This window comes from Telopea speciosissima, chromosome 10 (genome assembly GCF_018873765.1).
Source record: "Telopea speciosissima isolate NSW1024214 ecotype Mountain lineage chromosome 10, Tspe_v1, whole genome shotgun sequence".
NCBI classification, from domain to species: domain Eukaryota; kingdom Viridiplantae; phylum Streptophyta; class Magnoliopsida; order Proteales; family Proteaceae; genus Telopea; species Telopea speciosissima.
The window spans coordinates 45,938,189-45,965,569 of NC_057925.1; the positions used below are offsets into that span (position 1 = coordinate 45,938,189).

General features: G+C 38.2%; 2 protein-coding genes across 4 annotated transcripts; one reads left to right on the forward strand and one right to left on the reverse strand.

Annotated features, from left to right (window-relative positions):
* LOC122642022 (acyl-CoA-binding protein-like) lies at positions 1-19,257 on the reverse strand. 2 transcript variants are annotated; one of them, XM_043835406.1, is made up of 5 exons: positions 19,233-19,257; positions 2,113-2,131; positions 364-481; positions 222-284; positions 1-107 (listed from the first exon to the last, which is right to left on the reverse strand). In XM_043835406.1, exons 2-5 carry the CDS (start codon positions 2,122-2,124, stop codon positions 28-30), a joined length of 273 nt encoding a protein of 90 aa, XP_043691341.1. In that variant the 5' UTR covers positions 2,125-2,131; positions 19,233-19,257; the 3' UTR covers positions 1-27. The 2 variants fall into 2 exon arrangements, with proteins under 2 accessions (XP_043691341.1, XP_043691340.1); XM_043835405.1 differs by lacking the exon at positions 19,233-19,257 and having other exon boundaries at positions 2,113-2,232.
* On the forward strand, positions 16,492-26,773 carry LOC122642021 (tropinone reductase-like 3). Of its 2 annotated transcripts, none has more exons than XM_043835403.1 (6): positions 16,492-16,739; positions 16,882-16,998; positions 23,811-23,945; positions 24,841-24,966; positions 25,274-25,375; positions 26,502-26,773. In XM_043835403.1, exons 1-6 carry the CDS (start codon positions 16,608-16,610, stop codon positions 26,649-26,651), a joined length of 762 nt encoding a protein of 253 aa, XP_043691338.1. In that variant the 5' UTR covers positions 16,492-16,607; the 3' UTR covers positions 26,652-26,773. The 2 variants fall into 2 exon arrangements, with proteins under 2 accessions (XP_043691338.1, XP_043691339.1); XM_043835404.1 differs by having other exon boundaries at positions 16,493-16,739; positions 26,486-26,672.
* Positions 26,774-27,381: the final 608 nt, after the last annotated feature.

Below are 27,381 nucleotides of genomic sequence, written 5' to 3' on the forward strand. Positions count from 1 at the left end.
TTTCAGTCCAGGATCTTGAAATAAACATCAAGCAGAGGCAGCCGCTTCTTCCAGCAACTGCTTCACCTTGGTGATGTAATCACTCATGGCTTCATCCTTTGATTTTCCTGCAAACAAAGAGTGATTTTCTGTGATCCTTTCACAAATTGTTGGAGATACAAAATTGAATCAAGATATTGAACACTCCATTACAAGAATGATATTTGTAGGTCAACTCATACCTTCCACTCCCTTCCATGCATCCCACTTTGCCCTCTCCGTCATACTGAACATCCCAGGTCGGCCTACAAAGAGAATGGATGTGTTATAAACTAAACAAAAACATGTAGTTTCCCACAGTAGAAAAATGAACAGTTTACATACTGGTGTTCACTTGTCCAACGGTTGCTTGCTTGAAAAGCCCATAGAGAATGAGCTTGTTCTCATTAGTTGTGTTCTCAGGTAGAGTCTTTGCCTTCACAGCGTACTCATCAAATTCTTCCTGCAAAAGGCCCAACAAATTCCTAGTGATAATCTGCCATTTACATGAGCTGCTTTAGCACATTCAAAACATAGAGTTTGTTTCTACCCGGTTATAAAGTTCCAAATGCACCGAAATCACATCAAAATGTTTTCATAAAGTTCGTTATAGAGACCTTGATCCAAAAGGACTTTAATAATGGGATAGCTCTCTCTCCCATTACAAGGTTTATATTATTATTATAAATTTTTTTTTTTTGGGGGGGGGGGGGGGGGGGTTAGGTTGGGATAAATAAGGTTGGTATTATTCATTGTAATGGATCCAATAAACACCCATTCACGTACTTCCAAGATAGCTTAGCTTTAGTTTCCGGTTACATGGTGGCAGTTCTTCATTAAGAAATTGAAGTTTAGGATATTGGGCACAAACAGTCAAACATATGGAATGCCAGATCTGGAATGCAAGCTGGAGTTTTTTTGAAAGGTTTATATTTCATATGAATATAAGATTATAGGAATAAGATAACATGAAGACATTAGACAACAGTAAATCCATCAAAATTAAAAATTGCTGAGGTGAACTTGAATCAACATAAAAATTTAATAAATCCGGCAATCTCAACAAGCGAAATTCAGATAACTGTAAACATGGTTGCAAAACAGAGCAGAATAAGTGTAGGTTTCAAAGTTCTACACAGTAAGTCGATGATTTCAACTGAGTCTTGGGAAAGACGGGGAAGTCAGCAAAGAGCTGAAAGTAGATCAGGATGTATCATTCTAGCATTATTTAAAAATACAAATTCCCATTGTCAATAATATCAAAAAGTGTAATATTATTGATTCTTTGTAATTATTTCATAATTTGGCATAATGTGCAGAGATGCAGATGAACACATAAAATATTCAGGGTCTGGAAAGTGTAATTAAATAAAAATATTAAACATATGCAGTAACAAGATTTTAGAGCACTTCAATCAGTCCAATTCAGAAAATTCACACACATTCCTACAGAAGACCCGTAAATTGGACTTGGCTTTACAGGAAATACAAAGATAACAACCTAGAAATAGATAATTTTGAAATCTTTCTGGTCCAGAGAGAAAGATCTAGATAATCTATGACGGGTTAATTCACTGCTGATTCACACCATTAGCAGAAGATCTGTAATTCCCAGTCAGAGAAACAGATGGAGTGATAACAGATCTTGGCTAAGAACAGACCGGAATTTTCTGATTTCCCACAAATACCCAATCTTATACGCATTCTTCTGAAGAAAAATGTAAATTGAACAAGACTTGCTAACATATGGATTCATGAGAAACAAAAAAAAAAAAAAAAAAATGTAAAAACCCTAAGAATAAAAACAGAATCTGATTCCCCTCATTTGCATGTTCATTAAATCATTTGGGTATGAAAAGAATCATGTCTAAACCATCTGAGGACAAAAGATCTCTCAAATTACAGATCTAAATAAAATCGAAGAAACAGAGGCTAAGATTTCAAATTTCACTCAATTCTTTTCATAATAGTAGTTACATGCAAAGATGCAAGAGAACAAATTGGAAAAAAAAAACAATCAAAATTTCTGAACTGCAATAATTATGCCATTGAAGAATAGATTTAATAGATTATAGAAAGAGATAGTGCATAAACCTTCAAACCCATGTCTACCCTTGTCTCCTCCTGTCCTCCAACCAGCTTTCTCCCAGAGATCAGAAGTAGAGAGACTCTATAAATAGAATGGATATCCAGGACAGGCTTGTTCATCTAGCAGAGAAAATGAGAAATTAGTTGAATAAAGATCTCCACGTGGCATTTCTTGAGTGGTGAGAGATGAGGTCATACCTTTTTTTTAGGTAAAAGAGATGAGGGTAGATCTTGCTTTCATCAACCCAGATCCGGTTGAGCATAAAACCGGTTTGATCCACCTTTAAATTTTAAAAATTGGATTGAGATAAGTGGAATGATTTTTTTTTAGAGTGGAAGAGGGGAGTGGGCGGGAATCGGATTCCTAAACTAGATGAGGAGCAAGAGATCTCGAATTCGAAACCTCTTGGTGGGCTAGGCTCAATTGCGCTAGCATCAAGCCAGCTACGCTTACAGTTGTCCTCAAGGGAATCAATTTATCATAATTATGATTAACCTTGATTCTTGATAAGCAAGTTATAATTGAGTTCTATCGAGTCAAAATGTATCGAATCAAAATCAATAAAGACCAATTTCATACAGAATTCTGAGTTTATTTAAACGTAGAATCACACTAGTGGTCTAGTGGATGATCCACCGAGATTTATAAGCAAATATTCAAGATAGTACAAAGTTTTCCCCCACCCATAGAGGATGGTTCACCCACCATCCAATGGAATCCGTGGATGGAGAGAAACTTGATCCTTCAAAATATTGTAAAGGACTTTGCTAACCTCACCTAAATGGTGAGAGAGTGCCACTTGTATTTTCATGCAAACAAGTAAAACAAGTCAAACAAGACCTTTTGGCATAAAAAACCAAAAAAGATACAGAAAAATAACAAAATAGAATGCTTGGCCATTTGTTTCACAATAAATGTGGTTAGGGGGGGAACTGGGGAGGGGGAAGGTAACAGCCAGGAGACTCGAACTCTGGACCTCCTGGTGAGCATGGGTATGAAGTACACCATAAGGGTGTTAAAATCAAACCGAAACCGTTTATCGAAATCGAACCGAACCATTTAAATCAAAACCGACAAGCCGTTTAGTTAAATGGTTCGATTATAGTTTTATAAATGACATTGTTTATTTAATCCGTTCGGTTCGATTTAGACCGATTATAACCAAACCGTCTAACCGTTTAAAAACCTCAATTTCATGGGAGTTATTGATTCGTACTGTTATGTACTTTTGGGTCTCTGTATTTTGAAGCTCTAACCATGACTTCCGTTGTTTCTATTTCATTCTTAATTTTTGTATGCGTATTCCAAAGGCGCCCATTTTCTATTAAAAAAATGCAGCATGTAACCAGTGTAAATTAGACTTAGTAAATGGTTTATGAAACCATTTAGTAATCGTCTAACCGAAACCATGTAAAACTGTTTAAAAAACCATTTAACCGAAACCATTTACCAAACGGTCCAGGTTTTGATTATGAGATTGTTTAGTTAAACGGTCTGGTTACGATTTCTACCCTCAAACAGTCAAAACCATAGTTAGCAAAAAGGGGAACGGTAATAAAACGGAGTTTTACCGTACGGATTTTAAACGGTAAAAAATTGCAAACGAACGGTCAAAAAAATGGTCAAAAAAACAGAGAATGGTAAAAAACAGAAAATTGACGGTACAAGTTTTAAACGTTTATATTTCAAAAAAAGGGAACCAAAAAAACGTTACTATTCTCATATAAATTAAGGAATTTTTATTTGAAATACATGCTTCTATTTTCGGTATCCATGCATTGACTTTGAGTTGAAGGTGATATCATGAAAAATGTAGCCTTTCGAGTCATCTTTACGTCAGTGAAAGAATCAAGCCAATCAGAATTCAAGAGAAAGAGATATGGTCAGTTAAGTCCAAGGTCTTAAAAAAAACCAAAAAAAGGGGAACGTGTTTTAAAAGCGTTTAAAACAGGAATGCTTGCCGTTTGCCATTTTTTACTGTATGTTTGGGAAGCATACGACAAAACGTGTTTAAAACGATAAAAAGCGGAAACGTGTTTAAAACAGAGTTTTAAACGCGTTTTTGCTAACAGTTGTCAAAACCACACCAAACTAAACCGTTTAGCACCCTTAGCGCACCACAGCTCACCAGGTGCGCTAGGCAATTATTGTTTGGTCAGCACTTTCATATCACAAAATGTTATCAAGTCGCTTAGACTTTAGGGTTTTGACCAAATTATTCCTTTACAAAGTTTTTTACAAATTTGCTAATTATGTGTTGGTAGGATATTTTAAATATATTAAAATAGGGAAAGAGAACGCCATCCGATCACGTAGTGCACGCCGCCCCGGTGCCTTGATACAGGGGCGGGCATATGAAATGACTGTCGCACCCTCTGGAACACCGGAAATGATTAGGGATACAACGGTTATTTTGAACGCCCCTGTGTCTAGGTGTAAGGACGGTGCGTTTGGCGCGATCGGGTGGTGTTCTTTCTCCCATTATTATCTAAATTTCAAAAACTAGATTCTCTTTCACAGTAGAATTCCATTTTCCAAGAGCCCTGAATTCAATATTGTTATCCATGCAAGTTATCACTTATCCGTGATCGAATTTTTATCCTGTCCAATTCCTTATCCTGTACAGTTGTCCAGTTCTTCTCATAGGGAGACGGAAATGACGACTTAACGTCACTCGAGCAGTGTGTTCAGGCAGGGGATTAGGTCGTCATTTCTTCCCCCTATGAGAGGAATCGGACAACTGTTCTGGGACAGGGAACTAGAGAGGATAATGATCCATCCGTGATCTATGCACAAATGACAAACCCATCACAAAATAATTCTGGTGTTACCATTCCCGATTATCAAGAGCCATTAAAAGGCGTGAGATGAGAAATGTAAAGGAAATCAACACTAAGTTGGGTCACGCCGATTGGATTGTAATCATTTGAATAGGCTGTTGATAACTAATACCACCCCACCCTCAAGGGGTTAGCGCAGCTGGCTTGGAGGGGACATGAGACTTCGCCTCAGGAAGCGAGGTCTCGTGATCAAACCTTCGCCGCTGCATAATTTCTTGGGGCCACCCGCTGAGGCTCACTAGGGCCCAGAAGCTCTCGATTCGTGCATGGCGCGGGGGTCATGTACGAGCCCGGGGGGGATTTAGTCGGCCTAAAGTCGGACACCCCTCCTGTCTCCAAAAAAAAATCTCCTATTCAACAAGCAAGACATGTATGCACAAATAAGTTTCAAGATTTACGAGAGAGAGAGGGTACTCTCTTAAAACGAGTTTGTCAATAGGAGGAGGAGGATTGGCATCTCCTATTATCTTATAGTCTGAGTTTACTACCTTAAGATTGTAGTAATCTAAATACGTTTGAATAGTAAAGATGATAATATAAGATTTAGCTGTGTTGAATTTTTATCCTCTCAAGTGTGTATGCAATGCCTAGTGCACCTTAAATGGCTTAAAGTGTATCGGACAGTGCATCACACTTGAGACTTGAATTTTTTATCTTCCCAAGGCAATGATTACCGCTCAATGCACTTTAAAGATGCACTGAGCAGTGCGTCACACTTGAGAGGATGAAAATCCCTTTATGTCGATAATGTATTCAACTATTCACTAATGAAGGGAATGAACCAAGCTTTAAGTGAATGAACCAAACTTTAAATAGATGAACTTATTTTCAAGTGAATGAACTAATCTTCAAATATAATGTTTCTAATAAAGTTGAGTCGTGTCTCAAATAACACTCCCGTTAAGGTAGTAAACATTTTCTATTAATGCATATCGGGGATGACATTGTGAATTTACCTCCAAGATAAAATAACCTTCAAGGAAGTCAGAGAAGTGTTGCACTCACTCTTGATTTTTATCAAGATGGAGAAGGCTATGCTCAACAATCCGAAAACAGAAAAGAGAAATTTAATTCGGTGAGAGAGAGAGAGAGTTGTTTCCAAAAATAAGATTGGAACGAATTAATAGAATGACGGAGTAGTTTCCAAAAATAAGATTGGAACGAATTAATAGAATGACATCCACCACCCCTATTATAGACCTCTTTAAGGGGTCTCTACAAGAGGGTGTGCACCCAAATGAATGGTCAAGATTCAATCTCCCTTAGAGATTCCAAATCCATGAATCTAGACTTTCCCTATGCATAGACACAGTCTATATGCAAAGGTATGTCAAAAATCAATATATTTGATGATACAATTCATGTTGAGTCTAGAACTAAAAGCCCATGACTAAATCAAAGTCACAAATAGGCCCAAAAAACTCCTTAAATCTAATATCCAAAAAATACAATGAACTCAGATTCAAGCCCATTTAACTACACCACACCACACCAAAGCTTAGAGAGGAGGGGAACCAAGGGAAAAAAAACAAATAGGGAATAGTTTTAAGGCTCTTTTTGATATCATTTTTCATTTACATTTTGGCATATTTAAAAATAAAAAAAAATCATTTCCAAAATCCATTTTGATCAAAAATGAAAAACTGTTTGGTAACTACATAACATAATAGATTGTAGAATGAAAAATGAGAAATTATCAGGGCCACCCCCTGACATTTGCCTATATTTTAAGGCACACCCATTAACTATCATAATATCAACCATTACCCATTTTTTAACGGTGTTAACATAAAAAATTTCTTTGACCAATATACCCTTTACAATCGTTAATTTCTTTCAACGGCTACCTTTTCTTAGATCAAAATCCAACGGCTGTATTTGAACATCCAAATTCCCCATCTGATTCAACCCTGGCCCTTTTTCCCGTATTTCTCTCTTTTCTCTCTACTCCTCCCTCTCTGACTACAAACTCACTCCCCTCACTCCTCTCTCTCTCTATACTGGAATACCCATCGTGGTCCAACTGCTGTTGTTCCCTTCTGTTCCGTGGTAAGAAACTTCTTGTTCCCTTCTACGACAAGAAGAACCCTGCTCCAAGATTGACCGGACTTCTCCCTTGAGCAACGACTGTTCCCTCACTGCCAGAGTACCCATCGGAGACGGCGGTAAGCAGTGTCGTCGTGCTGTTGTAGTTCCCTTCTGCGCCAAGAATAACCCTAATTTCACTCAGGAACCCTGTTGTTCCCTTGAGCGACGATTGTTACTTTCTCCTTAAAGGATTTGACTCAGAGATAATTTCTCTATCTCATCTGCAGGTAAGCTTCTTCCCGGATTTGTATTTCAGTCTCCTTTCTCTTTCTTCTTTGTCTCTCATAATCAGGGAAAAGGGAAATTATCAGGGAAATTATCTGGATAGAAAGTAAAGATTCATCAATGGGCATATTATCATCCAAAGAAGATGAAATGTAGAATAGTATGAAAGATGATTTAAAAGGTCTTTAAGTGAATTAGAATCTCACCAAAGATAAAGGAGTCCAAGCTTTTGTTGGGCATGTATTCATTTGGAACTGGGGACTGGGTAGAAGATTGTTTTCATTTACCCAGCCTCCAAAGAAAAGATTGGGGAACATTAGGGCCTTCCTTGCCAATGTCGTGATCATGGATTTTTATATTTGGAACATGCCTTCTCAAACTAGAGACATTACTTCATTATATGGACAGTAGTGTAAGATAGAAAAGCCATGGCATCTAAAACCTGAGAAATTGAATTTATTACTGCCTTTTGTTCTTCTAATTATCATTGTGTTATGTTGTTACTATGGGGGAGAAGTTGTCATTGTATTGTTTAAGGCTGAGTTTGATTGGAAAGAGGGTTAGAAACAGAAAAAGTTCACTATGAAAATTGAGTGCAGCCCACATGTTTTTATCACTTTTCTCATATTTAGTGGGGTACAAGTGCTGGACATTACTTTCTTATAGTTTTTGTTCAAACTGGAACAAAAATGTGGAATGTGGTCTAACTAACTATTCAAACAGAATGCAACCTACTATTTCATATGAACTCTACTGAGTACTGTCATCTTTCCACTCAAACTGTTGAACACATGGATGATAATCTATTGTTTTTCCCTTTTATTTTCAGTTGATATGATCATCATCTCAAGCACACACATACATCATGTTTTTTGTATTGGTAACTTCTGTTACAGAGGGCCTCTCGTAGGCCTAGACTCCTTGGTTTGATTTAATGTTATTTCTAGCGCATGGTACACATTGGCATGAGTTTAAATCATTCCTAGCTTGGTGTGCACATGGGAGGCCAATAACCAAATTCACTTGGATTTAGCAATTGCAACTGTCCAATAGAGGACCATCAAATCATCAAACCATAAATCATCCTACTAATTGGATTTGTTGTGATTCATTGGAAATAACGTGTATGGGTTTAATTGACAGAAACTAGAAGGTGAGGTTTGCTTTTATGATTTGTAATGTGATATGGATTAGATAGTTTTAAAAACTGATTAGAATATTTCTGTTATTTCCTTTCATACCAGAAATCATCCTACTAATTGAATAGTCCATGAAGTTCAGAATTGTGGTTAAAAGTTCTTATGAACGACAAGATCCCTTTGCCTTAGTTGTTGGTAGGAACCCAACAATTGTTTCAAGTGGCTCTTGTCATTGTGGCTAAATGAAAGGTGTGATACCGTATTAGAGTTTAATAAATGTTCACAGTTCCTCTCTTCTCTTGGGTTTCTCATTCATATTTATAATATTACATGATCACAAGTTTACATAACATGCCAGCTGGCTACATAGGAAACCTTACTAGAATAGTCTAGAACCATCCTACGTTATACCCTTAACAGCCCCCCTCAAACTTAACCCTCCAGACACGAGGTTGAGTTTGGACCGCAAGAACTGAAATCGGGGAGCAAAGAGTCTCTTTGTCAGTATATCCGCCAATTGGTCTGTTGTAGAGACATATCGAACCCGAAGACAACCTTTGGCAACCATATCACAGACGTAATGAAAGTCAACCTCTATATGCTTCGTGCGTGCATGGAAAATAGGATTAGCAGTGAGATACATGGCTCCAATATTATCACACCACAGACAGAGTTGGAGAAGAAGACAAAGTGATACGCAACTCCCCAAGCAAGGATTTGAGCCAAGTGAGTTCAGTAGTCGCCATTGCCAATGCCTGATACTCACTCTCAATGCTTGATCGAGCAACAGTGGTTTGCTTGCGAGATTGCCAAGAAATCAAGTTTGGGCCCGAATAAACAAGAAAACCCCCTGTAGATTTGTGATCATCTACACAACCAGCCCAATCGGCGTTAGTGTAGGCCGAAAGAGATAGATCAGGACTGCGAAATAGTTGTAGACCAAACTGAATTGTTCCTTTCAAATAACGTAGTACCCTCTTCACAGTAAGCCAATGAACATCCGTGGGCTGGGCTAAAAATTGACACAATTTATTAACCGCGTAGGAGATGTCCGGACGTGTCAGGGTCGCATATTACAAAGCACCAACCAAACTGCAATATTCCGTTGGATCAGATGGAGGGGTACCACTGTGTTTGGATAAAATAGCAGATCCTGCTAGTGGAGAAGAAATGGGCTTTGAATCAGCCATGTCACCCCGTTTGAGGAGATCAATATATATTTCTGCTGTGATAGTAAAAGATCCTCTGAATTAGGCGTTAGTTCTACACCCAAGAAATATCTTGCAGGCCCGAGATCCGTAATCGCAAATTCTGAAGCAAGGTGGGCCATGAGGGAAGATATATCCACAGTAAATGGGCCCGTAAGAATACTATCATCGACGTATATAAGACTGTACATGGGCCCGCGAGATGTGAACCGAACAAACAAAGAAGAATCGGTTTTGGAACCCACAAAGCCAATGCTGATGAGAAAGGAACTCAGCCGTGTGAATCAGGCATGAGGCGCCTGTTTCAAACCATAAAGAGACTTCCTTAACTTGCACACATGATCAGGACAGCGAGCATCCACATAGCCTGGCGGTTGTGCCATGTAGATCTCCTCAACAAGATCCCCATGAAGAAATACGTTGGTGACATCCAACTGCCTTAGAGGCCATCCTAAAGAAACGGCCAAGGCTAGTACTAGACGAATGGTTGTTGCCTTGACTACCGGACTAAAGGTCTCGGAATAATCAATGTCAACCTCTTGAGTATATCCTTTTGCAAAAAGACGCGCCTTATGGCGCTCAATGGACCTATCAGACCGCTGTTTAACACGGTAGACCCATTTACACCCAATAACACATCTACCAGGTGGAAGAAGCGTGAGAACCGATGTACCATTGGCCAATAAGGCATTAAACTCTACATCCATGGCCTTCCTCCATTCAGTAGATTTGAACGCCTGAGAAAAAAAGTTGGCTCGGTCAGTGGAAAAAAGGGCCAATGGTAGAGGATGTTTGGTGGAAAATAAACTCTTGGGAATACGCATTTTGCGAGTGCCATCTAGTGATCTGGTAATCATATGATGCCGACGCACACCACCAACAGGCCCAGCCGGAGCCTCAGTCATAGTAGGCCCAGCAGAGGTAACAACCAAAGCAGGCTCAGGCAAAGCAGGCTCAGTCACAGCAGGCCCATCGGAAACCATAGGAGAATCAGATGCATGATGGGTTGCGGTAGTTTGCAGATCAGCCAAAGGAACTAAAGCAGGCTCGACGTGTGCACCCTCACCGTGCTCGTCATGAGCCAAATCCAATGGAACCATAGCAGGCCTAGTAGGAACAATTGGAGCAGAGACAGTAGGAGGAAAAGAGGGCCACAGAACCGAACTAGTTGCAGGAATAGTGGAAGAGAATGGTTGAGATAAAAAAAGGGAAAGTTGACGCATAAAAAATGGCATGTCATGAAACAATGATCTTATGAGTGAGCGGATTGAAACACTTATATCCCTTGTGTTGAAAACTGTAACCAACAAAAATATGTGCCTGCGAGCGAAACGCCATTTTGTGATTGTTGTAAGGGCGTAATAAAGGATAACAGGAGCACCCAAATGCCTTAAGAAATGCATAATCAGGGCTTTTACCATACAAAATAGAGAACAGTGAAGCATGATGAAGAACAGGGGAGGGTAACCTGTTGTAAGAAAAAAAAAAAAGAAGAAGAAAATCCAAGAAACACGAAACCCTAACAGTAGGAATGACTAGCGCTCTGATACCATATTAGAGTTTTATAAATGTTCTCAGTTCCTCTCTTGTCTTGGGTTTCTCATTCATATTTATAATATTACATGATCACAAGTTTACATAACATGCCAGCTGGCTACATAGGAAACCTTACTAGAATCGCCTAGAACCATCCTACGTTATACCCTTAACATACTGTTGGTGGTGCCATGGACTTTTGGCTCTCCTACACAGGAAGGCCTTCCTATGTTGTGCCTATTTCTTCTTTTTCTCATTAATTTCCTATTTTATTCTATTTTCTTTTTTCTGGGTTAATGGGAGGTAGGTTTTTTATTTATTTTATTAAAAGTTAATGGGAGATAGTGATTTATCAAGAACTATGGCTATCTACCTGAACCAAGTCTAAAACACTACTAAAGCCTGCTGCTGCTGTTGCACACAACCAATAGAAGGACTGTAGCCAGCCCTGCGGTTCTGGTTTTCACCCCAACTCCTGCTGCAACTTCAGACTTGGATAACATTGCAACCAGCCATTGGAATTGGCTAATATTTGGAGCACACAACCCCCTCAACACCCTCTTCACTTAGTCCAAATTTGAAGGTGTTCTGCTGGTTGGTTTGGTCTCTACTCACACAATCAGATAGGCAAACACACACTCTTCCTAACAGGAGGTGGGGACAGCAAGGGATGGGGTAGAGTGTGTGCTCATGTGTAGGGGCAGCAAGGGGTGGGGTTGAGTGTGTGCTCAGGTGTAGGGGCAGCAAGGGGTGGGGGTGAATGTTGTTCTCAGGTGTAGGGGCAGCAAAGAATTTAAGTTAAACCAGCAAAGACATCAAAGAAAAATGAATAAAACCTAACGCTTAAGCCCTTAAACCAAAAACCCGACATGGAAAATGGGTCTACTACTCTCCTCTAAAGTCTAAACCATAACCATTAACTCTCTCTCTCTCTCTCTCTCTCATGGAAGAGTTCACCCACTTTTGCAGTACCGGAGGTCCTCTTAAACCCAAGCATTCAATGAAGAAGGAGAGTAAATGAGATTCGTTGAGACTTTGAGAGACTATATATAGGAGAGTAAATTAAAGAAATGAGTCAACGGTATTATGGGTTGTGTTTATTTGTTTTTTTTTTTTTTTTTTTTTTTTCACTTACCCTTACGAAGAACCGTTCCACCAATACTGTTATTTGAAACCATGCCTCTAATTAGTCATCTCAGGAGCTTGAAGATTTAGATCAGAACAGCTTGTGCATACAATGAGCATCAAAATTTATAAAAGAGAACTGTAAAAAACTCAAGTCTCCAAACCTAAAACCACAGCAACAACACACCCCCCTCCCCCCCCCCCCCCCCCCACAAAAAAAAAAATATATATATATATATATATAAAAGAGGCTCTCCTTTTGCCAACCATTATTGAGAAGAATAAAAAAGGTAACCCATCTTCAACTAAAATTTTAAGCATCATGCTGCTTTCTTGCAGAGGTTCTCAAGCAATTCCATTGTCACACTTTTCGGCCTTTCCAGTGGCAAGCCAAGGGCACGGTCCCATATCAACTGAGAGCAGATTCCAATGCTTCTTGAGACACCAAACAGAACCGTATAATATCTTGCTTCAGTCGAGCCAAAATAATTCAGCAACACCCCACTATGAGCATCAACATTAGGCCAGGGATTTTTAACCTTGCCTAGCTGGGTTGTGTTTGTCTTTTTGGTCTTGTATTGGAAAATTGTAGAGGAGAAGAATATCTTTTCCTTCAAATAGTAAAATGGGTTCTTCTTCAGATGTCTTCGTGGGTTCTTCTTCAGAGGCCACATATAGTGATATAGAGTAGACGTGCTTAGGTTTGACTGTAAGTTGGGGTAAATTAATGATCTGACAGACCATCAACCAACCATTTTCCATTGAGACTTCCTGGAACTAGCTCTGCTCTATTTGGTTTTTCACTTCGTTTGAATCCCATCAAAATTAAGAACTGTGCACGACCACCAAGTCAACTACTCTCTAGTTACATTGGCTTGTTCTTTGGGAGAAAAATTTTCACAACCATATCAGCCCCTATGTCATTCTAACAAAATAGGCTCCCTCTCCCATTTTAGAACTCAAGGAAACAGAGGTATGAGCCTCTAGAACAGATCTTGTTCAAGTAAATAATATAATCCACACCATTACTATTATATTGGACAGACCTGCGACCTCACCCAGTGAGGAAGATGGTCGCCGGAGTGAGGAAGATTGTCGCCAGAGTGAGGAAGATCGTGATCGATTGACGCCGGGTTACTTGATCGCCGGAGTAGGTCTCAGAAGACGGTAGGTTGCAGTGGATTCTCCAACGTTGTCGGTGAGTGTGGAGAAGAAGAAGGGTTTGTGGGTGTTTTAATTGAAAGGGTAGATCAGGTAATTCCCACTAAGAAGGGCAGAAATGTCTTTAAAAAAAATATTAAATAGATGACATCACCCCTTAGTAGTTCTTAACTAACGGAAGGGGGTCTGTGTGAAATTAGTTTGGTAAAGAAGGAGTGGTGCTGATATTATGGTAATTAATGGGTATGCCTTAAAATATAGGCAACCTTCAGGGTGATCCTGAAAATTTCTCATGAAAATTAAATTTGATAATTAAGTATGTGTAAATAATTTTTATAACATTTTTAAACAAATGGGTTTAAATCAGACTTTTTTTTCTTTTTTTTAACAGAAATTTGGTCCGAAACCCATATATATTTTAGTGGTAGGTGAAAAATTCTCACATCAACCATATTCGTTCCCAAAATCAACTCTAAACCAAAAATCTTGTGAAATACAACATCATTCAGTGCCGATTCAAATGGAATGGGTGAAATCTGGGATTTTAGATTAACTTTTATATATAATGGTAATGATAAATTAAAAATAAAAGTAGAAAGGAGGGAGAAGAGGGTTATAAGGTTTCAGAGAAAAAAATGGGAACAAAGGTGATGTGTCGGGTGGCAGTTATGGAAGGTTAGGACCTAGAAATCTACAAGAAGATGGAGAATTGGGAATCGATTGATGAAAGGAAGAAGTAAAGGTAAAGAACAGAAGAAACAAAAGGAGGAAAAGAAGAAATCAAATCAAAAGGAAAACAAAAATGGCGTTTTTTGTTCCTGCAATCAATGGGGGTGAAAGGAAATAGGAGATAGTTTCCTACTTGAGTTCTATTTTTGTTTTGAACTTTAATTAGTTCTTTCTTTATTTAAATGCTCGCAATCCAACAATTTGGATAGAATTGAATAGTTAGGATTTTGTGGTGACCTGCTGGCCGTGCATGCTCCCTTCTCTCTCATCTCCCTATCGGTTGTGAGTGCGGTGACCTGTTTTCACTCTTCTCTTCCAATCCCTCTCATTCGATTCCCATCCTTTTAGGTAAGCTTTTCTGAATCTCTTTCTTATTTTTTCATTTTTTTTTTTTTCACTATTGTTACTTCCCGTTTCTTTCTGCTATTTCCTGTTTGCTATCCTTTTTCCTGCTACTACCAAACCAACAGGACTGAGAGATTTGATCAATCTATCTCATCCTTGATCCTTTCTGCTTTAGATTTGATGTGATGCTACTTACCCCAGGGGTTACCCAACTTGTGACGTCTTGGAGAAGTGGGCATCGATCGGTTGATGAAAGGAAGAAGAAAAGGTGAAAAATAGAAGAAACAGAAGGAGGAAAAGAAGAAATCAAGTCAAAAGGAAAACGAAAATGGGGTTTCATGTTCCTGCAATTGATGGGGGTGAATGGAAATAGGAGATTTAGGGCTTGAAAACCCTAGCTGGCTGGCTGTTTCAACACGGGGATCTTCACCATGGGTTGAACGACGGAGAAGAGCGAAAAGAAGAAGGGAGGATAAAGGAGGGGGGTTGTCTTTCTAAAAATAAAAGAAAATGTCTATTTTACCTCTCATATTTGGGTTATATGAACACTTGCTCATTAAATTGTGAAAAAATTATGCTATTTTTGAATTTAGAATTGAAATTATAATATTGGCGTTTTTTTCTTTTTTTTAACTTGCGAATTCTCTAAAAGAATCCGACTTACTAATGTATTGGGGCTTTGCAGGATAGAATGCTAGTCTAATAACTATAACTTTGGATTATTAAGTTTTTCCCTGACGACTTTACTTTATAGTGGATAGTAAGTGGTGTTTTTAGTGTCTTATTCATAACATTATATTATACATGGGTCTACCAAAATCAGGTTGGTTTTAGAAACTCTAATCTTAATTCCTATGTGGTGCTCAATAATATTTTGAGTTCGGTTTCTGATCTCCAATTGTAATCATTCATATATTCTCACATTTCTATTACTACTACTACTACTCACTCTGGTCGTGTTTGTTGTCACTTTCTGAATTGGAACATCAACATGCCAAATGGTGTTCATGCTATGTTAATCCTTGATGGTGTGTTTGATCAATGCAATTTGCTTTTGTGACAATGCATTATGGTGGTACAAAAAGTCGGGTTGAAAGCTTCAGAGCTGTTGTAACGTGTTAAATCAAGTCCTTTAACCTATTATCTATCTCATACTAGACTGACACAATCTAACACCTATACACTAGATCGACCTTCATTAGGCACATAACAGACCATCACGCTTCCGTAGCCATCATCCTTGACGGCTCTCACTCTGACGCTATGTAGTCCTTTTCAAGGGGTTTTATTCTGCTCAAAGGTTTTTACCTGGTGACAAGTAGTCATTCCTTGATGGCTTTTACTCTATTCCACGTAGTTCTTTCTGTGTTTCGAATCCGCGACATGATGCTCGGTTTTGATACCAAATGTTCGGTACTTGACCGATACATTAAATATTATAGAATCAATGTAATATGTTAAATCAAACCCTTTAACCTATTCAATACTAGGGACGATCCAATCTAACCCATACACTAGATCGAACCCCATTGCATATATTGTAAGGTCATATAATAGATGTTATTAAGAAACAAATATCCATAAAAGTATGGACGGATTTTTTTTAATATTTTATTTTCATAAAAATATATTTCTTTCAAAATCACTCATGAGAAGATAAAATGACGACAATATATTAGAATCTTAAGAAAATTGTTATGGATATTTTATCTTCGGAGGTGCAAGCCATTTGGTGGATCTCATTTATGAGAATGCCAAGAAATTAATGTCATCAGAAGGAAGTTTGCTTTTGGTCGGTTGAAAAATAATATTCAGATCGAACGGTTAGAACTTATAAATTATTTGATCTTCTTCAATGTACTGTAATAAAGCATGGCATGATTCTTTCGGTGTAAATGACTTCTTAAGTCTTATAAAAAGTTAAAAACATCAATTTATTTACGAAGATTGGCTTTTCCAATCTCCATTGAAGGCGCGAACCTGTGAAGAAGATCGATCAACACAGAGGTCAGAGAGAAAGACCCGTTACCGCCTAAAAATCATTTTGTTTGTCTTGTAGCTTCGTAAGCCTTCTGATCGTCTGTTCGCACAAAAGAAATAGGTAATGGAGAAGATGGGTAAGAGGTTTCAAGGGAAGGTGGCGATCGTTACGGCGTCGACACAAGGTATTGGTTTCAGTATTGCAGAGCGACTCGGCTTGGAAGGAGCATCTGTCGTCATCTCTTCTCGCAGACAGGTTTTTGGGTTTCCTTCGTAGTTCCCCTGAGAGAGGGAGAGATTAGTGTCAATTATATAAGCTCGATTGTTTTCTCACAATATTCTAATATTTCCCCTCTAATTAGAGGTGAATTCATCTGGGTTGGATTCAATTCTTGCAGAAAAACGTAGATGAGGCCGCTGAAAAGCTCAGAGCTCGAGGAATTGAAGTGTTGGGTGTTGTTTGTCATGTATCGAATGCCCAGCACAGGAAGCTGCTCATAGATCAAACTATTCAGGTAAGGAAAAATCAGAAAAGGGGTTTTTTTTTTTCTTGGGGAGAGAGGGTGGGTGAGGGGGGGCTTAAATCGGTGCCCTGGTAGTGGCGTAGTGCAATATTCTGTCCGAAAATAAGAAAAACAAACGAAAGGAAGCCCGGGTATTCAATTTCTGCTGCAGTTGGAAGTCCTCAGGTATGACTAAATTATCATTGTTCTCTTTTGGTTGCCCCATTTATTCTTTCTCTCCAATTATTGCTGTTGATCTGTTACTATTATGAGAAAACGTTTGCCAAGTGGACTATGTGTTCTACAGTTAGGGGGTGGGGGAAGAGCATTATTTAATCATACAGGTGACCTCGATTCTTCCATTAAAAGAAGAATGGGAAAGGAGAGAGTCACAGTTCTTGGGTCCACAGATCCTGACTTATTCCTTGAAGTGGAAAATGTGATTTAACTCGGCTTCAACCCAATATTGTGATCCGGTTGAATCAAATCTCTGACTCAATAGGAGTCTTTAAGACATTAACTATTTTTTTTTTTGGAGGAATTAAATTATAAACTATTGCAAAAAATTATAAAGCTTAAGGGGTTGGGGAGGGGGGGGGGGCATTAACTGTTGAAAATAACAGAAAATTCATTCCTCCACACCTTTTTTCTGTCCTTGGATGAACAGTTGTTATTAGAGGCAGTAATTTTTTTTGGGGCCGGGGTGCTGTTGATGTGGGAGGTAGTATGAAGTTGATAAACTGAGATATATTCATCCGTGGGGAAATAAACAATATTTAGCTCTAATTTGTTCATTCTTATTTTATCTTTTCTAGTTTTACCACTCATCCATTTCAACATACTTATTTCAGCTACACTAAGTCTGTTTGTATGTTGTTTCTTCACAAACTAATATTTAACTCCATACATCATTGTTGATCGTATAAATGTCCTATAAGATTTTCTTTTGAGTGATGAATATTTAATCACCCAAGAGCTGGGTTTGAGAAACCAACACAAGATATAGAACCACAGGTCAAGGGAATAGCCAAGCTAGAGAGAAATCCAGCAATATGACTTGGTGACTCAGATCTGGCTCAAGTTCCAATAGAGTGGCCAGGAGGAAATTTAAATTGATGTCCAAAAGTTTAGAGTTAATCCATCGGTTACATTTGGAGAAATAAAAAATGTTACCGAAATAGAAAGTTGCTGAACCAAGGAATAGCAAGTGAGAATCATATTAGAAAACACAACTCATGTGGCAACTAAACAGTACTGTAATAGAAAATGAATCCAAATTAGTAACATGCAGGAAAAATAGAAGTAGAGAGGGATAAAAGTTCTGTAACAGCACTCAAGATTACCTAGTAAACTGCCAACAAAACAGGGATATGATGGACTGATTGTCGTCTGTATCAGCTGTAGAAATCCAGGTCTGGAACTAAGAAGCTCCTCAACAGAAGTTAGTGGACAAAATACTACTTAGAAGATCAAAGAAGAATGGTAACTGGTATGTGCATGAATGAGAAAACAGAAACTGACCTTGAGAGCTTGAAGAAGGAGAAGTAATTAAAAAGTCAACCTCGAACCAGTGAGAAACCAGGGGGAGATCGATTGCAGCCAGGATCAACACAAGAAGGATGAACAAATTGAATAGCTGAAACTTCATTCCTTTTGTTTTCTGTTTACATATGAAAGAAGCCTATAGAAAAGGATAAGAATAAGAAGAAAAAGAAAGGGATATAGAAGGGGGATAAGGAGATTTGGCTCTCTCAGCCCTGGGCCTCTCACCCTCAACTTTCTCAGTTGATGAACTACACCTATCTCAGGCTGAATGGTTGCAAACAAGCAAAACTTTTCATTAATCAATGTCTGCCATTACAATGGATTGTGGCTGTATATATAGCCTTACAACTGATTACAACAAAGGAAATATCTAAAATAGGAAACTAACTAATTGAAATAAAACTCCTAAACTTGCTGGCTAAGAAACTAACAAATAACTTCTTTGTCTAATAAAAGTAACCAAAAAGTAACCAAAAAGGAAACTAAGATCTACTAACAACAAACCTAACAAAGTAAATAATTTGCTGCCTAAGAAAACAAGTAAATAGAAACTAACTATAGTAAACTAAATAAGAAACTAAAATAGGAGAATATGCACCCAAATTACTGTTCTCGTTAACAGTAACTTGTGTTACTGTTCACATGAACAATAAGTCGTGAACAGTATTTTCTGACTTTTATTTTTGTCCTCTTCTTCAAACTTTGATCTGCATCAAGAAGATAGAAGAATCAGGAAGAAAGATATGGACTAGGCCTCTCACCTAGAACTCAACCAGCATGTCACCAGTCCACTTGGCTTTCCACCAAGATTGCTAATGCATCTCACAAGAGTACTCTGCTTCTTACAGATATTAAGCAAGCATAATGCTAGGGTACTGCCAACAACATGTTGAGTAGATAGGATGGTTGGAGGCTATTTCAGCAATAGAACCTGCTCTAAAACTTGAGAAGAATTCAATAGGAGTTAGAGAAAAGAACAACAGATAAGCAATCAGTGACTTTAAGTTAAAATAGTGAAGTTCTTTTATAATTACCTTAAGGGGGTAGTTGGGCAAGATCAACACCTAACAATTAAGAGGTCATGAGTTCAACTATCCTTGGGAGAGCAAGGATCCATGTGGCAGACCCCATTTAGTTGGGATAAGGCTTTGTTGTTGTTGTTGAGTTCAACTCTCCTTGGGGCCTAAAAAAAAATCAAAACAGAAAAAACAACTGTTGTGTGAGTTTGAAGAAGAGAACATAATCTGACCTTGAGAGAAGAAGAAGAAGATATGTTCAAGGCCTCCCACCTGGAGCTTGACCAGCGTCTCACCAGTTACTTGGCTTCCCACCAAGCTACCTTGGCATCCCACCAAGGTTGCCACTGCATCTCACAGCAAATCACAACAAAGCTATAGTTTTTGTCAAAATCGTTGGGTTAGTATGATCCCTCTATTCCTTTGTTTATAAGAAAATAGTAACTATTCATGCACAAGCAAGAGAGTTCTAGAGAAAACAAAATAGAAAGCTTCTAGACTACTACAAATTATAAACTAACTACTTAATCCCATATAGGACCTAAATTCCTAATACTGGGCTTATAGAATATTACAATAGAGAACTAAAAATACTAAGGCCATGGCCCATATAGCTCATTGGGCATTCAAAGTTAAGCCTAACTTGACCCAAGAAAATGAACCAAATCCAAAACATCAGCCCCATCTTCTCTTCTTGCTGAAATTTTGCATCACCATTCTTTATAGATTTTAGGAAATGAACGAAAGAGGTAGGAAACCCCATGCATGGGCTAGAGTATTCCTTACAACCTAAGATTCTTCAAAGTAGAAGCCATCTAGAAACTAACACCTAATTCCATATAGAACTCAAATCCCTCATATTTGGCTTATAAAATTGGCACATTACAATAGAAAACCCAAAAATACTAAGCCCATGACCCATATAACCCATTGGGTACTTAATATTAAGTCTAACTTGAACCAATATTGAACTGTAGGTTCAGGTTAACCCTGAGAGATAATAATATATAAACAATTCTGACTTTTTTAACCAACTTATGAAAGAATGTACCACTCTCTGACTTATTGGATTGGGTCTTGAAGATCAAGATTTTGGGTTTTGGCTTTGCTGTATCTAGTCAACAGAAAATGGCCAGTGGCAATGGAAGGGCAGCTATTAGTTGGTGGTATACCTCTGGAGACAACTTAGAGTTGAACACAAGGAGGGTGAGTGAGGACAAGAATAAGTATCTATGACCTTTTGCCAAAAAATAAAAATGTGCATAAGATGGATTGGGTCTTGAAGATCAAGATTTTGGGTTTTGGCTCTGCTGTATCCAGTCAACAGAAAATGGCCAGTGGCTGTGGAAGGGCAGCTATGAGTTGGTGGTATACCTCTGGAGACAACTTAGAGTTGAACACAAGGAAGTTGAGCGAGGACAAGAATAAGTATCTATGACCTTTTGCCAAAAAATAAAAACGTGCATAAGATGATTTATGTAGTAAGATCTGATGAGTTGTGATTAACTAAGTGTGATTACACTCAATTGAGTCATGTCACTATTTACACTTTTGTGAGTCATGTAGACATGATTTTCCTTGTCATAAATTTTGACTCCATACGGTGACTCAACCTAGTTAAAACTAGTTTTCCCACTCATGCTCCTAAAGGATTTTCAGTGTTATGTAATGAGCTAATTTAATGGACCTATAATATGGGTGGGAGCTAGGATTACGAGATTGGTCAAGTTAAGATTAGTTTAGTTCAAAATTCAAAAATTGTGGAGTTATTTGAGTCGAATTTGAGTCCAAGTCTATGTTTTGTTTTTTAGAGTCCTATTTTGAGTAGGAATGTCAAAAACTAGTTTGTTTTGGCTTTTCCAAGTATTAGTTTGAATTCCAAATCAGTTGGACTATTAGATAGTCAATTTATGAATTCTATATATAGATGTAGTGACCTATGGCCTCACCCACGAAATGATGAGTAATATTTTTGAATTTTTCTTCAAGATTTGGCTGTGCAGATTCATGGTATGCTTGGATAGTTTTCCAGCAGTGCTAAGGTGGATTCTCATCATGCTATATACATTCTATCTTCTAGTTCTTATTAGCTCAACTTTCAGATTAGTTTCCTGCTATTTTCTGAAACCAGTGGCACCCTTGTTTTCTACCTGTTTTCACCTTATTTTCTGCTATCATATCTCTCTCAATACTGATCAGAATTGCTTCAAATTTAAAACATAAGCTTCTGGTTATCTGATTTCTGGATTTCTGATTTATTCTGCTGAGTTTGATTAGCTAGACTACCAGTTCTAGTTTTGCTGCTCTGTTCTCCTTGTTGCACTAGGACTCTGCAGGTTGCTAATCTGTTATCTGATTTCTATCTAACTTTGCAGCTCTATTCCTCTAATGGGATAGACCACTCAAGCAGGGTATTAGACTAATCTGAACCGCCTGTCTCGAGTTATGAGATTTCTCCCTAAAATGACCTATTCTCTGTTTTGGTGATCTTGGTTCTGCTAGTCAGTTCTTTTCTCCTTAGGACCGTACTTGCATTACTTATATATTGCATAATCATGTCGGAATGCTTAACCTTTCTGGCCGTTCTGCTTGGACAGGAATTATAAGTCTAAGCATGAATTTGCTTAAAGCAATCCGTCACTTTCCCTGCCCCACTCCCATTTCTGATCTTCAACTACTTCAACAGCTCCAGTTATTATGATTCTGCTGAAACCAACCCTAACTGGATCCATTAAGTGCATTTTTAGTTTTATCCACAGTAGTCAAGGCGTCCAGGCGCCTTGGTCGACTAGTTGATATTGCCTTGATTTTTGCCCCTCCAAAGCCTTGGGTCGCCTAGACGCCGTGACAACTATGGTTTTATCACTATTGAATAAATAGACCTGATTTTCCAATGCCTCGATCATTGAAAAGAGAAGCACAGTTTTTTTTTTAAGTTGTTGATAATCCTTACTGTAACTTCGACTCCTTGTGTCTGTTTTGGTGTACAAACAATACTTAGATGCATTTTTTGGTGATCCCAAATTCTCCTGGTACCCATCACCTGGTTATATGCAGAGATCACTCTGCTCACCATATAGAAATTTGACCATAGTTGCAAGTTGCAAGAATTTCAAAGGTAATCTGGTCACCATAGACTTTGACCATAGTTGCATGAATCTCAAAGGAGCCTCTCCAAACTTCTGTTCTCTACCTGCTATTGCTCTAACACAACTACAGGCTCTACAACTAATCTAATGCTTCAACCATGAAAACCTTCAACTCGAATGATTTCTTGTCCTTGTAGGAAAAGTTTGTTTGGGGGTTGGGGGAGAGACAAAGGTAACAAAATGCTATGGACCCATTCCTATCTGTTGGATGCTTCAACCATATAAACCTTGAACTCCAATGATTACTTGTCCTTGTAGGAGTAGTTTGTTGTGGGGTTGGGGGAGAGACCCAAGGTAACAGAAAGCTGTGGACCCATTCCTATCTGTTGGATGCGCGGCCCCTGCATTTTGCAACCGGTCCCTCCAAGTCTTATTATTTGACTGTTTATTGTCTTGAAATTTAAAGGTAACAGAACATAACTCAACTTGTCAAACCCAAGGGGGTAATTCTGTTGGCAAGAACCATACCTCACAACTAAGAGGTCATGAGTTCAACTCTCATTAGGGCTTACCTATCAAAGAAAAAAGATACTCAACTTGGCAGAGTACATGAAGGTATTTTGGTCACAGAAACAATCAAACAAAGCAAAAGGGCATACAACATGACATATTATTTGGGGGCATGAATCCAGCACATGCAGCTATAACTCCCAATCTGCAGTTTGCTGAGTGCCAAATTCACTGGGCATGTTATCCATTTCACCATCCAATTGGTTAAATTTGTGTCAATCTAACATCATAATAATGCTCTGAAAAAATTTGGAGAAAGTCAAATTATCTTTTTGACTGTTTAGAGAACGGAGCCATTTAAAATTAAAAAAAAAAACCAAGGGGGGAAAAAACCTCATATATCATAGATGGTGGTGAGGTTGAAGTGAGTTTACTTTAGAGGAAAATTGAAGTTCATTTCTGTTTGTTTTCGTTTCATTCGTCTCTGCAGTTGTTATTGGTTCTGGTCATTGTCTATGTTTCTGAATCTATGTGGGTTTTCTCCTGTGTGTTTATAAATCTGACTGCAGGAGTAAATTTATTAAACTAACATGTCACTTGATGATAGATTTATTATTATTATTGGCTTTATTAGCTTTTGCTTAGTGATATAAATTCATTGCAGAAATATGGAAGAATTGATGTTGTTGTATCCAATGCTGCTGCCAATCCCTCTGTTGATGCTATCTTGGATACTCAAGAATCTGCCCTTGATAAGCTCTGGGAGATCAATGTCAAGGCTGCTATACTTATACTAAAGGTGATCCAGATTTGAGAAAATTCAAGGTTCCTGTCAGACACACAACCATGCATTGTACATGTTACACGTTCAGAATCCACCATTCAATGTTTCCCATCCAATTCTGCTAACCAGACATAAACAACCTGATTATCTTACAAATCTTTGTTTTTGTTTTAATTTGTGCATAATTGGAAGTTCTATTAACCTAAGAAATCACCAAGGGCTTCTTGGTGGGACCGCATCCTCTCCTTCAAGAGAAGAGACAAAACTATGTGACTTAGACTCAGCCAAATGTGGCCTGGCCATCACCCTTACCTCAGCTGGCAGGGACAGCCACCAAACATTATTACAGTGCTTAGGTACAACTACTTTAGCAAGGGAGTGCACCCACTTCATTTCCCTTGCATCCAGTGGCAGAAATAATGGAGGGGAATAAATTAGAGTATGTCCTGGGTATCTTCAATAATTGGCCAAAAATGTTGTACTGTTGTTTTTTTATATCTCGACTATTCCATTATGATCTCTAACCGCCCCCCCCCCCCCCCAACCACACACACACAAAATCCACTGTGAGGGAATGAGAACCATATTTCAGAAGTCTAGACTTACTAACAAATACCCATCCTTGAAACTTCTTTGCTTTCTGCTAGAAGAGTGCTACATCACCATGTAGCCTTCACCTGCCACTAATTGTACTGATAGCATATATATATTCCTCAGCTTTCTCCTTGTAATAGTCTGCATTGTTTTTGAACGAGAAACAAGTGGCTTGAGGAATAGGTCATGTCTGTATCATCTGATCCTCCTAAGCCATCTTTTCGGTAGCTTAGCCTTTCGCATCATCTGTTATTCTTAGATTCTAGATTCTCAAACAACTACTTATGGTTTGTTGCCTATTACATTGTCTTTACAGGATGCCGCACCTCATTTGCAAGAGGGATCATCAGTTGTTCTTATTTCTTCTATTGCTGGCTATCAACCGCAGGGATCAATGGCCATGTATGGCGTGACCAAAACGGCTCTTTTTGGGCTTACCAAGGTAGTTTACATGGTTATTTGATTTGCTTTTAGGATTCTTACAGATTTAGGATATCTACTTGCTGCTTCATAAAGTATTATTCATTCTGTCTTCTTAAGCCTATACCATGTTGGAAGGATCTTAGGATTTTTCTTTAGGACAATGCAAACTATGATTCAGTGAATTGTGCGCTTTTCCTGGACTTTCTCATAAACCACAATATCTACCTGAAAAAATATTGACGAACACATTTTTGTGCCTTTTTAAGAAGTGTTGCAGCTGTGTTTTTCTATAATCTGTTATGATGTTGACATTCTTCCATTTCTAGGCTCTTGCAGCTGAGATGGCCCCAAATACTCGAGTCAATTGTGTTGCTCCTGGATTTGTACCTACACGTTTTGCTGATTATATCACAAGTAATGAAATTATTGTAAGTGTATTTTTATCCCAAGTTGTTTTTCTTTCTTCCAGTTGGGTTCAACTTGGATCTGGACAAAATCATGCTTAATGCAGTCTGTTTTGCAGTGTCGGAATTCTCCACTGTTGTAGTGAAGATGTGGACACTTTGTACTCATTCTGGTTTAGTCATATACTTGAATGTGGTAGCAACCACCATCATTCCACTGTGCATAGTTATAATTGCCTTGTTTCTTATAGATTATATAGAGCTTTGAAATACAAGGGTGAAGTTCGAAGAATTTTGTAGTTTTTTTTTGGGAGGGGGGGCGGGGGGAGGTCTTATTCTTCATGAAATCCTAAAATGAATGAGCTTCCGGATTATGATCCTGCTGAGCATTTAAGAAACTCTACAAGAACCACAATGAACCGAAGCAAGAGAAAGAGAGAAGAAAAAGTAATTTGAAAAGTTTTTCTTTTCTTCCTCTTCCCCCCCTCCCCCAACAATATGCTAATAAAATATTAGAGTTGCACCCAACAAAAAGAAGCAAAAGTTAGATACATGTGTTAGGATTCTCTAGATTAGTTATCTTCAAATTTATTAGATTTTGTATTCGTGGATATATGATTATACAATGTAGCCAAATAGAGTTTTTGTTGTGTTTACCAGTTATAAATTTAAGAAGTCAAATTGTGGCTCCTTGTTATTTTGTCCCATACATTGAAAATATTGTTGATAACATTAGTTGTATGCAATTAGATACAACCATCAACTACCTAAATGTCTGTTAGTTCATTACTATGACTTGTATCACCTTTCGTTTCTATGGACCACAACAAGGTAACTTCTTATTTCTATGTCACTTTCTGCAAGATTAGTTGAATAAGACCTTTTTACTTCATGTGTATAACTTTTGAATCCACAAAAGGTGACGGTTTACGATGTGTATTATCATGCTTGATGCTATAAATTTCCTTTTTAAGTCTGCACTAGTACAAATTTATCAAGTGCATGTGGTTCTTGATTATTATTGTTACATGTCAACACGATTTTACCCTTTTTTTTTGTTCGTTTTAGTACAAACTTCCAATTCTCGCTCTATTGCAATCCCCGTGTTTTACTTGTATTAGATACTGAATAGAGAGGGGTTTTCATGCAGAGGAAAGCCATCGAGGAGAGGACCTTACTTAACAGGCTTGGAACCACTGAAGACATGGCTGCAGCTACAGCTTTCTTGGCATCCTCTGATGCTTCTTACATAACAGGAGAAACTTTAGTGGTAGCTGGGGGAACGCCTTCAAGACTCTGAGTTTTCACTTGGCCTTTCCCTTTGTTTCTCTCCTCTTTTCTTAACAACACACTTAAGCTTCTGTTAGTAAGTAGCCGGTGTCCTTGCAGGAGATTTATGCAATGCACTATCTCAGCTCAATAAATATATTCGCTGCAATAAATTTGCTGGATATTATTGTTTGTAATTTTGGTTGTTATCCGGCTTCCTTCACTGCCAGAAGGTTGGTTGTATGGTCTCCAAATATGCAAATCCAGAACTGCATTGTGAGTTTGGCTGCACTAATGAAGTCGAATATGTGCTTCAAATTTTTATAGGCAAATTATTCTAGTATAGAAATAAAAATATTGATATTCTACTAATGAACATTGGCTCTGGCAATAGAAAATCGCAATTACAGTACTCCCTTCTTTGATATACCTGACAAAGAACATTCTCATGGTTTATGTATTTGTTTTGTTTTTTTGTTTTTCCTGAAGTGTTGACAAGAATCTGCAATTGCAAGAGAAAGAACCCATTACCCATCCATGAATTGCAATTATAATTGAGTCCTTTCCTGCTGACTTCCACACCAAAATGTATCTTTCCCCTTCTTTTTTTTCCCCCCCATGGGCAGGCAATGTACAATGAAACAAACAGATTTAAGCACTTGATAATGAGTAATCTGCCAATCAGATTTTAAAAATAGGGAGTAGGTTCTCTCTGACGCCCGTGTGCAGTTTCGGGCAAAGGAGGGGGCTGAAAAAGACGA

Coding starts and splice junctions, on each gene's coding strand:
- LOC122642022 (XM_043835405.1), bottom strand. CDS start 2,226: ATGAACAAGCCTGTCCTGGATATCCATTCTATTTATAGAGTCTCTCTA. Junction 285..363: donor CGTTGGACAAGTGAACACCA/GTATGTAAACTG, acceptor TTCTCTTTGTAG/GCCGACCTGGGATGTTCAGT. Junction 108..221: donor TGCATGGAAGGGAGTGGAAG/GTATGAGTTGAC, acceptor CTTTGTTTGCAG/GAAAATCAAAGGATGAAGCC.
- LOC122642021 (XM_043835403.1), top strand. CDS start 16,608: ATGGAGAAGATGGGTAAGAGGTTTCAAGGGAAGGTGGCGATCGTTACG. Junction 16,999..23,810: donor TCATAGATCAAACTATTCAG/GTAAGGAAAAAT, acceptor AATTCATTGCAG/AAATATGGAAGAATTGATGT. Junction 25,376..26,501: donor TCACAAGTAATGAAATTATT/GTAAGTGTATTT, acceptor GTTTTCATGCAG/AGGAAAGCCATCGAGGAGAG.